Genomic DNA, 14,327 nt, shown 5'->3' on the forward strand with positions numbered 1-14,327 from the left:
ACTGAAGACCCACCCGCTCGGCCCTGCATTCTGAACTTGAAGTGCCCGGGGTGTCAGGGTGACTCTCAGGTCTGATGGAGTAAATCTTTTCAGAAGACCTCTGGGAAAAGGTGAGTGGGTGCGCTTGAGTCTCCAAGCCTCCTGGGGGCTTGCTCTATCTCACCTTCAGTGACAGGCTGGCTGGTCCATCTCAGGACAGAAGACTCAGCACTTGAACTTGATAAATGCCAGTTACATCATGTCATAGGTGATGTCATTGTTCCTTCTTCCGGGACACCTGTAGGACTCTGTGTCCTGGAAGCTCGCATTTTCACCACCGTAGATGTCTTCTTTCCACTGTCTGGTTCTTGGAGGATAATTTAGTCTTCAATCTCCTTGCAGTGCGGACATTGCTTCACTTCTCTTGTTTCTCTCACGCCCTCTTCCTTTTCCTCTTCTGGAAACCCTGACAGACACACATTGTGTCTGTGTCACTTAAATTTGCTCTCACAATTATCCCTTCCACACGTCTCTGTTTCAAGATCTGCAGTAATCCCTTGATGTGACCTTGCACGTGACTGGAGTTTGATTTTTGGCAACATCTTTTCTGTTAGTTGGCCCTTCCATCTGAATGCTTTCATCTGGGAATCATGTTTCAATACCAAGCCTGCCTTTCTGGGTTCTGAACCCCTGGTGCCTTGGTTGTGTTGTACAGATGTGCTATTAGATGCTCATGAAACCCACGCAAACTCAGGGCTGCTGTGTCCCGATGTCCACATGGCGTCACATCCAGAGGGCCAGAGCAGATGACCAAAAGCTGTGGCCAGCAGCTGAAACCTGCTCTTAGGACAATCCCCAAGGGGAAGTCACAGCTCACAGAAAAAAAGAGTCTTAGAATATTTTTCAACATTTCTGTCTCTTCCCAGAGTAACACATTAATATCAGCTGTATTTTCTGTGCATTTCTTCCTGAAGAGACAATGAAGGCCGTGCACGGGGCCTTCTAACCTCAACATTCCACCTGTAACAGCCGTTAACATCCTTGCCCCCTCCAGCACCCCCAAACACCCGACAGCCTCCCTGGCCATGTCCCTCCCTTTCCCAGTGGCCCTGCCCACCTGACTGGCTGGTTCCCTCCCACCCCTGGAGGGCCTGTTCCTGTGGAAGGAAAAACACAGGACTCTGGAAATGTGGCCTCTCCTGCCACAGGGGAAACTTGTAGGATTTCTGGTGGATGAAAGTGTCACATGATCACACCAGCTAAAGTTGGCTTTTCCTGCCCCGCCCTCGGTTTCCCCGGGGATGAGGACCTTTTCCTCACTGGGTCCACCATATCCCATGAGTCTTCTGATGAGGCGTGTGCATCTATAAACCAGCCCCCAGACTCATTGCTGCAAGTGGCCCCCAGGCCATGAGGGGCTGGGAGCTGCCCGCCCTGCGGTCATGGTGGGGGGCAGGGGGTGCCCTTTGTTCCTCATCCAGGGGGCCACACCCCCCCCCAAGAGCTGTTTTCCGCAGCTGTGATGTCACCGGGGCCCCGGGCAATGCTGGGCCGTGGGTCCCACCCCGAGTCCCCGGGCCACGAGGGCAGGAGAACATGGCCTGCCATGCCCCGTCCTGCCTTGCAGATGGCGTTCTGTGCCAGGATCTCGAGGCTCACCCTCCGAGGAACCATGTCCAGGAAGAGCACGGAGACTGTGCCACCCAGGCGGTCCAGGGTGAATGGCTGGTCGCAGCCCATCCACTGCTTTCAGGTCGTGATCTGGATCGTGTTCCTGATCCTGACCTTCACCACCTTTGGCATCTTCATTCCCTTCCTGCCACCCGAGTGGAGATACATTGCCTACAGTGTATCCTTTTACTGGGGGCATTGCTGTCATCTAAGGGGGCGAGGGGGTCCCGGAGGGGCCTCCAGTAGGCCTGGCTCCAGGCCACCCGCAGAGGTGGTCAGACCTGCCCTCCGCCCCGGCTCCCACTGTCACAGTGCTGGAAACCCCACAGCTGTCCTCCAGGCCGCCGCCGCCTCAGGGTCTGGGCTACAAGTGCCCACCAGCGCTGGGGCCGGGAGAGGGTGCCCAGCTGGCAGCAGGGGTGGGAGGGTCCCGGGTGGACAGAGACCCCAGGAGCGGGGGAGCCGCAGACGGGCCACGCACTTTCCCAACCATGGCTGAGCGGTTGCTCTGTGCTGTCCAAGAGGATTGGTGGGTTTTAATAAGGACTTGAAGAGCTCGCGTGCCCCCGCGAGGGTCACCTATGTGGAGCCGAGGCGCTGACGTCTGTGATAATGTGTGGTGGCTGTGTTCTGGGCGAGAGACGTCTGCTCTGAATGCTGGGGTGGGCGTCGGGGTGGCGTGGGACTCCACCAGGAACCCCGGCCCTCACACTGAGGGTCGCCACACGTTACAGCCAGTGGACAGGCTGGGCTGCTGCGATGTGGGCATTGGAACCAGCTTCTAAGAGTGGGGTGTTTGCGCCTGTGGCTACACTGCCTGCCTCGTCTCCTAGGCTGCCCCGTGCCCCTGGCCAGGTGTGTGTCAGTGGTGGGGATCGGGCGCGAGGGAGGTGTCAGGACCAAGAAGGGCCCTCTGTCTCCCGGGGCCTCCCAGCCCCTTATCGTGGCGCCTTTCAGCTTTGAAGAAGTGGAGAGAGCAGTGTGATGGACCCCAGCTACCAGGTACTCAGCTTCACCAGTTAAGATTTTGCCAGTGTTGTTTCATATCTCACACACATACACTGAGTATCTTTAAAAACCCCAGACATCATGAAATTTCACTGGAATGCCCCAGTTTGCATCTGACAGAGACTTTTGTCTCCACACCACCATTCTTCTTATCTCATCTAAAAAATCCCATGGGACGTTACCAAGATTGACACTTGTTTTGCAGATGTGGGGCCCCCTGAGCCCCAATCAGTCAGAAAAAGCAGGGCATCTGCCTGGAGTGCCTCTCACTCAGATGAGGCCCATTTTTTCCCCTCGAGGTCATAGAGATAGATTTCTTTGTAGTAAGGTTTGCAGTGATCAGTTTCCTGAATAGGAAAAGAGCTCTTCAGCTTTTCTGTTTCATCTTCTGTCTGTTTTGGCAAGTCATGTTTTTCAAGACATTTTAGTATTTTGTCTAAATTGTCAAATTTCTTGGAATAAAATTATTTGCACTATTTCCTGTTATCTGTAAGATCTGCCGTGATGCCACTGCTGATCAGTCTTCCTAGGGTTTATTGCTTTTATCAGTTATTCAGAGAGTCAGCTTTTGGACTTACTGATTTTCCCTGTTTTATTTTTTTGAATTTCTGCTTTTATTTTTACTATTTATTTTCAATGTATTGTGGCTTTAATTTCCTCTTTTTCTACCTTCTTTTTTTCTTTTAAGATTTATCTTTATCCATTTATTTATTTATTTTGGCTGTGCCAGGTCTTTGCTGTGGCACGTGGGATCTTCACTGTGGCACGTGGGAGCTTTTAGTTGCAACAAGTGAACTCTTAGTTGCGGCATGCGGGATCTAGCTCTCCGACCAGGGATCAAACGCAGAGTCTTACCCACTGGACCACCAGGGAAGTTCTGTTTTTTCTACCTTCTTAAGGTGGAAACTTAGGCCATTGATTTTAGACCTTTTTTCTTTTTGTCGTATCTGAAGCTATAATTTCCCCCCTAGGTGCAAGCACACACAGACCTACAAACACACAAATATACATACAATGCACAAGTCACAAACCAGCCACACATATGGGCACCCACTCTGCCACACGCACAGAGGCACGGAGGCACAAAGATGGAGGCCAGAGGTCCAACTGGTTTGGCAGGGCCGTGCTCCCTCTGAAGTTCCCAGGACCTGTCCCAGCTCCGGTGGCCTCAGGCATCCCTTGGCTTTAGATGCCACCACCTCTGCGTCCTCACAGGGTTGTCCCGCTGTGCGTGTCTGAGTCCTGATCTTCTCCTCTTATAAGGACCCCAGTCCTATGAGATCAGGACCCACCATGAGGACCTCATCTCAACTTGATCATCTGCAAAGACCCCATTTTCAAGTAAAATCATTCACAGTTCCTGGGGTTAGGACTTCAACATCTTTTGGGGACACAGTTCAGCCTCACCTGTGGGTCTTTGCTTATGTGCTGGCTATGATGCTGTATCTTCATTCTCTTTCGGCCCAAAACTTAGCTGAGTTTTGGCCCTTGGAGCCTTTTTGAGTGTCCTGTGTGCTTTGTCCAGTAGCCACTGTGAGTGCTTACCTGCTTTGTGCACAGCAAGGAGCCCCGGGGTCAAGTGCACCCCGTCCCACGTGGACGGCCATTTCTTCCCAGAGTCCTGGCCCCCTGGTGGGCCTCTTGCCTCTGGGTGGCTCAGCACCCAGTCTGTGTGGCCCCCTCCTGCCTGTCCCAAGCGGTGGATGCAGGATGGCGTCCCTGGCTGTTCAGAGCTCAGACGGCCTTCAGGACATGTTTTCTGGTCCAGTTTCCTGCCCCCCAGACCCGCCACTGCCCCAGCGATGTTCCTCAGGCCCAGGCAGCTGCACTTGGGCGCCATGCTCTGGCCACTAGGGCGCGCCAGCGTCACTCGGCGCCTGCAGCGACCCAGGAGCAGGGAGAGCAGTGTCCCGGGTCAGGGCCGCGGGATTTCAGGAAGCCGGGTGGCATTCCGTGGGCCCGGTGGAGACAGGGAAGCGTCAGCAAGGCTGCACGTGCAGCGTGGGGGTCACCGTGCGGAAGCCTGGCCGCCCTTGGCCTGCGGAAAGCACTGGGCGGGGTGGGGCTCCTCTGGGACCCAGGCAGCGGTAGGGCAGCTCCGCGGGGGCCGCGCCCTCCCGCTGCAGGACCGGCGAGGCGGCCGTGTGACAGGGCGGGCATCCTGGGCTGGCGCCCGGTGCTGTTTGTTTACTGAACAAAGATAGTTGCTAGGGGACCGCCGCGTCCTCAGAACAGCTCGGGGCCCTGCTTTGCAGGGGAAGTGAGAAGGCAGACCGGGTTCTTTTTATTATTTACTTGAACCTAAGACGCTCCTGAGATAAAATTACATCGAAAGTGAAAGCTGGCAGCTTGAGGGCGCGACACCCCGCCTGTGGCACCTTCTATTCTGGGGGCTCGGTGACGGCCACTGAGTGTGTGACCGACAGCGGGAGTGGCCGGGTCGTCTCTGGCAAACGCAGACGCGGGCAGGCAGGTGGGCCCACGCGCGTACCTGTGGCAGACGTGTGACGTCTGAGGGGCCGTGGCAGCTTGGCCCACCGCATCGGGGTCTCGGGAACCCCCGGGCACCTGCAGGTTTAGGGGCTCTGCAGGGCTGCCTGTCAGGCTTGGGTTGGGCCCCCGGGCACCTCCCCCGTGAGGCTGAGGGTCTGAGCGTGGGCTGCTGTCCCCCCGCCCTCCCTGGCGGCGGTCTCGTGTGGAGCCGAGTGTGGACGTGTGGACAGAGCCCTTGGGCCACACTGGGCTCCAGCCTCCCAGCTGCCCTCCTGTCCACCCTCCCGGCCCCGCCCCCCGCCGTCTGATGGGGACCGGCCTACTCTAGCTCCGCAGAGCAGGGCCGCACCTGGGCCGCAGTGCGACTTCCTGCCACATCTCCTGTCCCGGGCTGTGCCCCCGCCTGTGTCCTGCGCTCAGGACACGCTCCCGTTGCCACGGCAACCACAAACAGTGCTGTGTCAGCTGTGCCTCAGGCCTCGGGACGCGGGCGTAGGGGCACCAGCGTGCCCGGACCTTGCTGGCATCTCCAGATGGGACAGTGCAGGCTGGCCGCTGACCACCTGCCCACTGCCCCACACCCTGCCCAGGAGCGTGGCTCCGTCTGCTGGACAGCAGGGGCAGGGAGGTCCAGGCCACAGGAAGGGTGTCACTGCGGGATCTGGTCAGTCCCGTTCCCTGTGTCGGTCCCCTGGCCTGGCTGGTCCTCGGCTCTCTCGCCCTCACCGTGGTCTCTGTGCCCCCTGGCTGGGCCGGGCCTCTGGTGCCCCACGCCTGGCACCCAGGGCCCTGGGTCTGCACTGGAGGCTGGAGGACAAGGGAGGCCAAGCAGCTTTGGCCAGACCAGCTCCCCACTGAGGCTCACCGTGCAGCAGGGATGCTTGGTCCAGGCAGGACCGCGCCTGTGAGCACAAGCCCCAGAGCCCCAGGGCGGCTCCACTGCGGCTGAGCATTACAGGCAGGGCCAGCAGGCCCTGGACCCCCAACGCGGTGCAGCCTGAGAAGGACCCCAGAAGAGGGGCCTCTTTGCTCAGAGTCTGCACTGCCGGTGGGCCTCTGTACAGGCACCGTAGACCCTGTGCACATGCGGCTTTGCCACGAGACCCTGTGGGCGGGCGGAGAGAGGCGTCTCCGCACCACGCCCAGGCCGCCCTCGCAGGAGCTGGACCTGTGAACCCGAACCCTCCCAGCTCAGACCCATCCTGGGAAGCAGGGCAGGGCTGATGGGCAGGCCAGGCCGACACTTCCTCCCCTTCTGTTTGGTTTCCATGGGGACCGTGTGTCAGTTCCTGAAGAGGAGGTGGAGAGGGTGGGATCTGAGGAATTGATTTTACCCTGGGAGCCCTGGAGGGCGTGGGAGCTGGAGTGGGCCTGGGGGGTCCTGGGCTTGGGGGAGACAGCGAGAGACAGAGACAGACAGACAGACAGCCCCGGCCCACTCACCACAGAGGCTCACTGGGGGTACTGGAACCCTCCCTCCCTCCCTCCCTCCTTCTCCTGATGGCATGTGCGCTCAGTGTGGCCTCCCTGCCCCAAGGACCTCCACAGCCTGGCTTCGGCGCCAGGCTCGGTGCCCGCGGACACACACGGGCCTCTCCCGCTGTCCCAGCGAAGCTCCGCTTGGGTCGCAGGGCCACGGCCTCCGGCGGGCCCTGCTCTGTCCCTCAGGGGCAAAGGACTCGGGCGGGTTCTGCTGGGCGCGCAGGAGCCAGGGGGGCCGCTCCCATTCCCGGCCAGGCACAGGCTCCCGTGGCTGCCTGGGGCCTGGCCACCCGGCCACCCGGAGTGGGCCCCTCGCGCGTGCCGCCCAGGCCGAGCTGTCCTTGACAACCCCCAGGTGACCGGCGGGATTTGGCTCTTCTACATCTTGGCCCACCTGGTGGTGGTTTCCATCGACCCGGCCGAAGCCAGTGTCCGCCTCAAGAACTACTCACGGTCTGTGCCGACCTTCGACCGGTCCAAACACGCACATGTCATCGAGAGGCAGTACTGTCACCTGTGCAGGGTCACTGTGTGAGTACCCAGCCGTGCGAGGGGACCCCCGCGCCGTCCCGCGGGGGTGGGCTGGGCTCGGGAGCACCTGGTCCCCAGCAGCCGACGGGCGCCGCCCCTTTTGCAGAGAAGCAGGGGCCCCGACACACAGCCCCCCGCCAGGCCGGGGCAGGAGCGCTGTGGCCTTGGGTCTCACACAAGCCTCTGCCGCCGACCGGATCCCAGCCCGGGGCTGCTCAGGGCCCCAAGGGTGTCAGTAGGGGCCGGGAGGGATCTGACTCAGCCTCCGGGCCTCAGGCCCTGGTACCTTGTGACGGCGCCCAGCGTGAGGTTGGCCCTGCAGGCAGACAGGGGCTCTGACGGGCGGCCCCTCCCGACCTTCCTTCCAGGAATGTGAAGTCCAAACATTGTATCACCTGCAACAAGTGTGTCTCAGGCTTCGACCATCACTGCAAATGGCTTAACAACTGCGTGGGGAGCAGGAATTACTGGTGAGGGGTCTCCCCGCCTGGGACGTGGGGCCTGGGGTGGCACTCACCCCTCACGCGGCTTGCTCCCCCTCCTCCGGGACGAGCCTCCTTAAGGGGCCTCCTAACTGGCCGAGCACCTCAAGGTCCACCTGCCGTGGGGACGGGTGAGGGGTGTGGCCCTGCCGTGAAGAGCACCGAGGGGGCCAGGAGGTCCCGACGGCGGCTCCAAGCACAGAGCTGGCTGAGAGGGCTCTCCTGGCGGGCGCCTCCCCATGTCCACTGGGCAGGGTCGGCAGGACGGCGGGGTGGGGGGGCCTGGCACGCAACAGGGTTGGCCTGTGCGGGGTTATCTGGGGCATTGGGGGAGGACCTCAGGGCAGGACCTCACGGCGACTTCAGGTGAACCACAGACACTGTTTAACACTGAAAATGTTAAAGGTATTACAGCAGAAAGACTAAAGGAAGGCGTTTTAGTGGAACCGTATTCCAGGAATTGCCACCCAGGGTTTATTTGCTCGGACGGGGAGACCATTCTCGGGGTCTTTTGTGCGCAGAGTGCAGCAGTGATTTGGGTCTAAAACCGAAGCACGCAGCCCTGACGGGTGTGCTTTTCGAAGGCAGTGTAGCCCCGCTCCTTGGCGCTGGCATCAGCACCCCGGCCGGCTGTGCCCTTGGTGGTGGCTGGGAGGGAGCCGGGTCTGAACCAGCAGGAGAAGGGGACCCGGGAGGGGCCGGCTTGGACCAGTCGTGCCCCGTGTCTGAGCCTCCGTCTCCCTCTTGTGAGCTGGGGTGCTTAGTGTTAGGGTTAGGGCCCTCCTGTAGGACCGAGTGAGATCTCAGGTGCGTGTTGTGGAGCAACAGAAACCGCAGGGGAGGCCCCGGGGCCGTGGGTCTGTGCGGTCACCCCGAGAGCAGGAGAGAGAAGCCCAAAGGTCGGGAGCCAGAGGGGGACGGGCTGCGGGACGGCGGCCGGGGCACACCCTCAGCAGGGGCGACCCCGGGTCGCGCACACTGCCCTGGGCCCCGGCGCGCGTGCCGCTGGCTCCCAGGGCCCGGGCTGTGCAGCCGCCCGAGCAGGCTCTCGTCCCACAGGTACTTCTTCGCCTCAGTGGCCTCAGCGTCGGCCGGACTGCTGTGTGTGGTCGCCATGCTGCTGTACATCTTCACCCAGTACTTCATCAACCCCGCCAGGCTGCGCACCGACCCACACTACGGGAGTATGCACTGCCCCGGGCCCGGGCCCGGGCCCGGGCCTCCCCTCCCGCCACCTTCCTTCTGGGGGGCCACGTAGGGCAGCCCGGGGTCGAGCACCTGTCCAGGCTGAGTTGTGGGGTGAAGACGCTTGAGCTGGAATTCGGTCTTCACTGGCCAGCACATGACCCTTCTCTGTTTTTCTTCACTTAATTGTTGGAAGCCGCATGGCTGTGGTGTCAGGTCCCCTTGGGTCACAGAGGACTGTATCCTGGAAATGCCCCAGGTGGGGGCTCTGACCTTCCAGCTCTAGTTAGAGTGGGGAGGGCCCAGCGGGGCAGCGCAGTGGACGCCGGGGTCAGGCTCTGTGACCTGGGCACCTAGTTACCCTCTCCCAGCCTTACCTTCCAGATCCAGAAAGTGGATCGTGATATACCCACCGCAGTCAGGAGGGGCTGCAAGGGTACTTAGGCCAGGCAGAGCACACCTGGGCGAGGAGGAAGGGCTCACCTGGGCAGGGAGGGGCTCACCTGGGCAGGGAGTCACTCCCTCGGGCTGGTGTTCCCTCCCCCACTGCCAAGCTCTGCCTCCAGGTACTCACCTGACGAGAGGTGCGACCTTGTCAGCAGGAGCTGGATGCGCGTCTCTCTCCCCCCGGCACAGGTGTCTCCGACCAGAACACGTGGCTACTGCTCCTTCCGCTTTTCCCTGTGAGGACGGGCGCCCCGGTCTTCCTGGGCATCGTGGTGCTGATGCTGCTGCTTGAGCTCGCCAGCCTCCTGCTGGTCGGTCAGCTGCTCGTGTTCCACCTCTACTTGAGTACGTGCCCCCTGGGCTGCCCCGTGTTGGCCAGCCTTCGCCCCTATGTTCACATGGGTCCCCGGGCAGGCAGCCTCCGCCAGAAACAAGCTCAGAGCACAAAGGACAAGTCACAGGAAGAGAAGAAACACCCCGCGAGGGGCAGAAGGGCTGAGTTCTGTTCCAAGACCTGCGGGAAACATAAAGGAGGTTCAGGAAGTGGTCAGGACGGTGTTCAGAGACGGAAAAAGGAACAGAATCCATGAGGCAGGAACAGGACACTGTGGAAAAGAGCAGGGAGGTTTAGAAGAGCAACAACCAGAAACCCTAACAACAAAGAGCACTGAACTCAGCGATGGCGTCTCCACTAACCAAACTCGCTTGACGGAGAACCGGTGGTTTTCTCGTGTCCGCACGGCAGCTGCCCGGGGCAGGCTCCATCTGCCTTTAAAATGAGGGGAGGAGGCCTGTCCCGCACCCTGTGAAGCCTTTGTTTGGAAGTCACGACCGTCACCAACCTCTGCGGCCCCAAAGGGAAGGCAAGGCGCCTGTGGTGGCCGTGCCGGGTGCTCCGGCGCCCGCCATGCCCTGCTGAGCCAGAGACGAGGGCAGAACCCGCCCTGGAAGCCCCGGACGGCTCCCCCAGCTCCTGCGTGCACGGCGGGGCCAGCAGGGCCCTGGGCTCGGGGCCGGGGTGCGTGTCGGGGGCCGCTGCGTCTGTCCAGGCGGAGCATGCCCAAGCGCTGCTCTCTGCACTTCTGCAGCTGATGGGACGCGGTGAGTCCGCAGGAGTGAGGAGGGGCCTGGAGAAGTCAAGCCCACAGGACTCGGTGGCCGGCTGGACATGTAAGGACAGGAGTGTCCAGGGGCTAGTGGTGCCACCGTCACCGAGCATGAGGACACACAGGAGGCCTGTACAGGGGGAGACGTGCGGGACTCAGGACCGAGTGGGTTTATTTTAGGGTCTTTGAACCTCCAAGAATGGATTTCCAGGAAAACGTTGGGATTTAGCTATTGGTAGTTACAGTAAGAGTACCCTGGAACGTATCTACTTAACATCCTCGTGACCCCTCAGTCTCTGCGGGGTCAGACTCAGCGCAGTGGCGAGTCGGAATTCAGTCCAGGCTCAGCGCAGTGGCGAGTGCTCAGCGTGCAATCGGAGTGAAACCCTCGGGCCGGAGGCCCAAGGGAGAGCCGGGCACCGCAAGTGGGAGAGAAAGCGCCATGGAAGATGCTGAGGAAGAAGAGGGTCCTCCAGCGGCCCGAGCTGGCGGGTGGGCCCTGCAAGGCGAGTGGACACAGGTGGCCCTTCCTCAGTGAGGCCGGGCTCCGGCCACAGCTCCCAGGCCACGCGGTGTGTGAGGCTCTGCGTCCGTGTCCCCTCCTCTGCTTGATCACTGCAGTCCGATCGCCACACCACACGCGAAGTGCGCTCAGAAGAGGGTGAGCTCCGGAGGCACGCAGGGGTGTCTCAGTCTGGATTTGGTGGTGTTTGTGCAAACCCACACGGAAGAATGAATATTTTCACGAGAATACAAACAGGGTCAAGTTTACATCCTCAAAGTGTGACACAGGTTCTGAGGGAATGTGTGCAGTTAATCAAGAAAGATAAGGCAAACGAAGCAAAAGCCCTTGGAGGAACCCTCAGGGAAGCGGACGGGGAAGGGGTTCTGAGCCTCGGGCCCCCGCGGGGTAGCAGCCGAGCGGGTCTTGTGAGGCCTTGTGAGGACTTGTGAGGGCAGGCGGCCCTCCGTCTGCTCCTCAAGCGGCAAATAGGCTTCTGTGGGTGGCCCTTTTCGCTTTTCAGAAATGATGGTCAACCCTCTGCTCTCACGTTTGTTAGTTTCCACGGAAAGGTTGGCCCCTCCGCGAAGGCACACGAGTGAAACGGGCACAGAGCATGCTTTCGTTAGTAGTGCTTTTCTACTGGCAAACGTGTTTGAGAGTTTCTGCTAACAACCTGGGGTCCTTCCGCCACGTGTGGGAGCTGGTATCTCACCTTGATTAACACGGAGCTGGGCTCAGCACTCCCCCGTCCACCTTGGCTTTACGGGCCTGTGAGGGACGCAGGGCCATGGCTCCCCTGCCCGGGACGGGGCTGGTGGGCCGCTGCTGGCCGCGGCCCAAGGCCAGCCGGGCTTGGGGTGGCCTGGGAACCAGCCGCCACCGCCCCGGACACAGAGGGCGGGGCCGCTGCGCAGCTCATGGAGGATGACTCTGCCCCTTGCCTCCGTCCTCCTTTCTAGGGGCCAAGAAGCTGAGCACATATGATTACCTAAATCAGGACGAAGAAGAACAGAGCTCGAATCCCCCGGCAGTGCAGAGAGGTGTGACCCCACAAGGAAACGAGTTGTCACAGGTACTGGACGTCTCTCTGCTTCACCATCCAGGTTCATGCAGGGCCGGGGCAAGACCCAAGGTCACCTTGCAGCTAGGACCACTTAGGCACAGTCCTTCGCTTCTGTGTTGGTGTGTGTGTGTGTGGCTGTATGTGCATGTGCGTGAGTTTGGCATGTAGTGTGCACGTGTGTGTTGTGTCATTTCCGAGCTCACTCTCCCCAAGGTTGAGTCAGCAGGGCCGACTCCGTTCAGGCCGCCCATTTCTTCAGCTGCTCAGCAAAATTAACATCCACTCTTCAAAGGCCAGCATGAAGAAAATGAAAATAAAAGCCACAGACACAAATGATTATTTGCAGATCATAGACTTGTACCCAGAAAATGTGTAGAAATTTCAAAACTCAATTATAAGAAAATCGACCCAGCTTTTTAAATGGGCAAAAGATTTGAACACACTGCACCAAAGGGGATCTATGGGTGGCAGATAAGCACATGAAAAGATGGTCAACATAATTCATCGTTAAGGAAACACAAATGAAAACCACAGTGAGACATCACACATGCCCATCAGAGTGGCCATAATCAAAGAGACCAGCCCCGAGTGTCGGTGAGGCTGTAGATGGCGGTGGGGATGCGGAACTACATCACTTTGCAAGGAGGTTCGGCATTTTCTTAAAAAGTGAAATATATACGTCTCAGTGACCCAGTCACCCCACTCCCTGTCTCTTGCCAAAGAGAAATGGAAACGCGCACACATGTGTAAGGGTGCGGGGGAGGGTGCCCCCCTCCCCTCCTGTGAGGTCCCTTCCCAGGACCCAGGGGACTCTTAGGTACCACTGCTGCAAATCAACTGAAAGTGTCAACAACGTGCTTTCATTTTATGACTTTCCTTTATCTCCCACAGGAGCTGGATAACGACCTGAGATCGTCTGTGCAGGGGTAAGTCGTCATCTGCCTAGAGCAGCTATATTCTCCTCTTAACTGGTTTGCTTTAAAAAGTCTTTCTTACGGGCTTCCCTGGTGGCGCAGTGGTTGAGAGTTCGCCTGCCGATGCAGGGGACACGGGTTCGTGCCCCGGTCCGGGGGGATCCCACATGCCACGGAGCGGCTGGGCCCGTGAGCCATGGCCGCTGAGCCTGTGCGTCCGGAGCCTGTGCTCCGCAACGGGAGAGGCCTGCGTACTGCAAAAAAAAAAAAAAAAAAAAAAAGTCTTCCTTAGCCCAAGGAACATCCTCCATATTCTTTCCTAATATTTTTGTAATTTTTACTTGCTTTCTTTACATTTGGCTTTTAAACCATCTTCTATTTATTTTTGTATTTACTGAGGTTATTTTATTACAGCATAACTGTTGGTTGCCACCTCATTAATTAAATGGTCCACTTTTCCTCATCCAATCGAAAGGCCGTTTTCCTGATACCCCGAGCGTCCGCAGACGCTGGGCTTGTCTGCTTCTGGACACCAGTCTGTCCCTCTGCTGAGGCTACTAAGGACACTGTGCTCTTTTCACGATAGGACTTCATTTAGCTACCTTTTAACATCTAGTAGGTGAATGCCCCTCTTAAGATTTTTGCTTTTCATTACTTTTGACAATTCTTTCCTGTATTTATTTTTCCATATAAACTTGAAGATCATTTTGTGCAGTTCCAAGAAACCTGGAGTTTGAACTGGAGTTACGTTAGGTGTGCACTTTACGTGGGAGGCACAAAGCCTGCCTCCCCACCTTCACAGCTCAGCGTCTGTGTGGGGAGCAGACCAGGAAGCCAGTCTGCGGGTGGGGAGGTGGGGAATCGAGGGGCTGGAAGTGCCGGGCACACCGTAGTAGGGCTCCTTCTTCCCGGAAACCTGCAGGGGAAGCTCCAGCGTTCCTGGCAGGGAAGATTGGCCCAGGGGTCCTGGGGGACTTCACGTCTCCCTTGCCACAGCTCACCTGGCAGAGAGACTCAGAAAAGGAGAAGTGCACCGTTAGTCAATTCCCCAAAAGCTGAGAATTGCTGCAGGTTTTTGCTTAGTTTAATAATCAGGGCATATAGTTTAGTGTGAAAGAACATTCCTTTTCAAATAGCCCACTATTTTTGTTTCTAAATTTATTAGAAACCTGATTGGTACTAGTATTGTGACAACCTAAGTCATTTTGAATTTCACTTTCAAGTGTCTATGGTCCTTTAAATAAAATCTAAGAATATTTTTTCTTTTATTTCTTTCTGGCAAGAAGGATTGAAGCGTACCTGGAATCAGCGTGGTGAGCTGAGCTCGAAAACCAAACCGAAACAAGACAAAAACCTAGGTTTTTTTCAGGTTGCCTAATCAATGCATATGCATTATAGAAAATTTGGAAACTGCACAACTTCCCAGTGTAAATACGAACATCCCTTCTTGCCCCCCTCCAC

The 14,327-nt window shown here is 58.2% G+C and overlaps 1 protein-coding gene across 2 annotated transcripts; it reads left to right on the forward strand.

Moving 5' to 3' along the window:
* The first annotated feature begins 217 nt into the window (after positions 1-217).
* LOC309805601 (palmitoyltransferase ZDHHC11-like) lies at positions 218-13,329 on the forward strand. Of its 2 annotated transcripts, XM_082623661.1 has the most exons (7): positions 221-1,828; positions 6,989-7,164; positions 7,533-7,634; positions 8,706-8,830; positions 9,468-9,623; positions 11,849-11,961; positions 12,844-13,329. In XM_082623661.1, the coding sequence occupies exons 1-7, from the start codon at positions 1,502-1,504 to the stop codon at positions 12,880-12,882; spliced, it is 1,038 nt and encodes a 345-aa protein (XP_082479787.1). In that variant the 5' UTR covers positions 221-1,501; the 3' UTR covers positions 12,883-13,329. The 2 variants fall into 2 exon arrangements, with proteins under 2 accessions (XP_082479786.1, XP_082479787.1); XM_082623660.1 differs by having other exon boundaries at positions 218-1,828; positions 11,849-13,329.
* The last annotated feature ends 998 nt before the right edge of the window (positions 13,330-14,327 follow it).

Source organism: Mesoplodon mirus (genome assembly GCF_964341445.2).
Source record: "Mesoplodon mirus genome assembly, chromosome: 5".
Taxonomy (NCBI): domain Eukaryota; kingdom Metazoa; phylum Chordata; class Mammalia; order Artiodactyla; family Ziphiidae; genus Mesoplodon; species Mesoplodon mirus.

Excerpts from the sequence above, each read along its gene's own strand:
- LOC309805601 (XM_082623660.1), top strand. The coding sequence starts at position 1,502 with ATGTCACCGGGGCCCCGGGCAATGCTGGGCCGTGGGTCCCACCCCGAG. Across the intron at positions 1,829-6,988 it reads GGAGATACATTGCCTACAGT|GTGACCGGCGGGATTTGGCT; the intron begins GTATCCTTTTAC and ends GACAACCCCCAG. Across the intron at positions 7,635-8,705 it reads GTGGGGAGCAGGAATTACTG|GTACTTCTTCGCCTCAGTGG; the intron begins GTGAGGGGTCTC and ends CTCGTCCCACAG.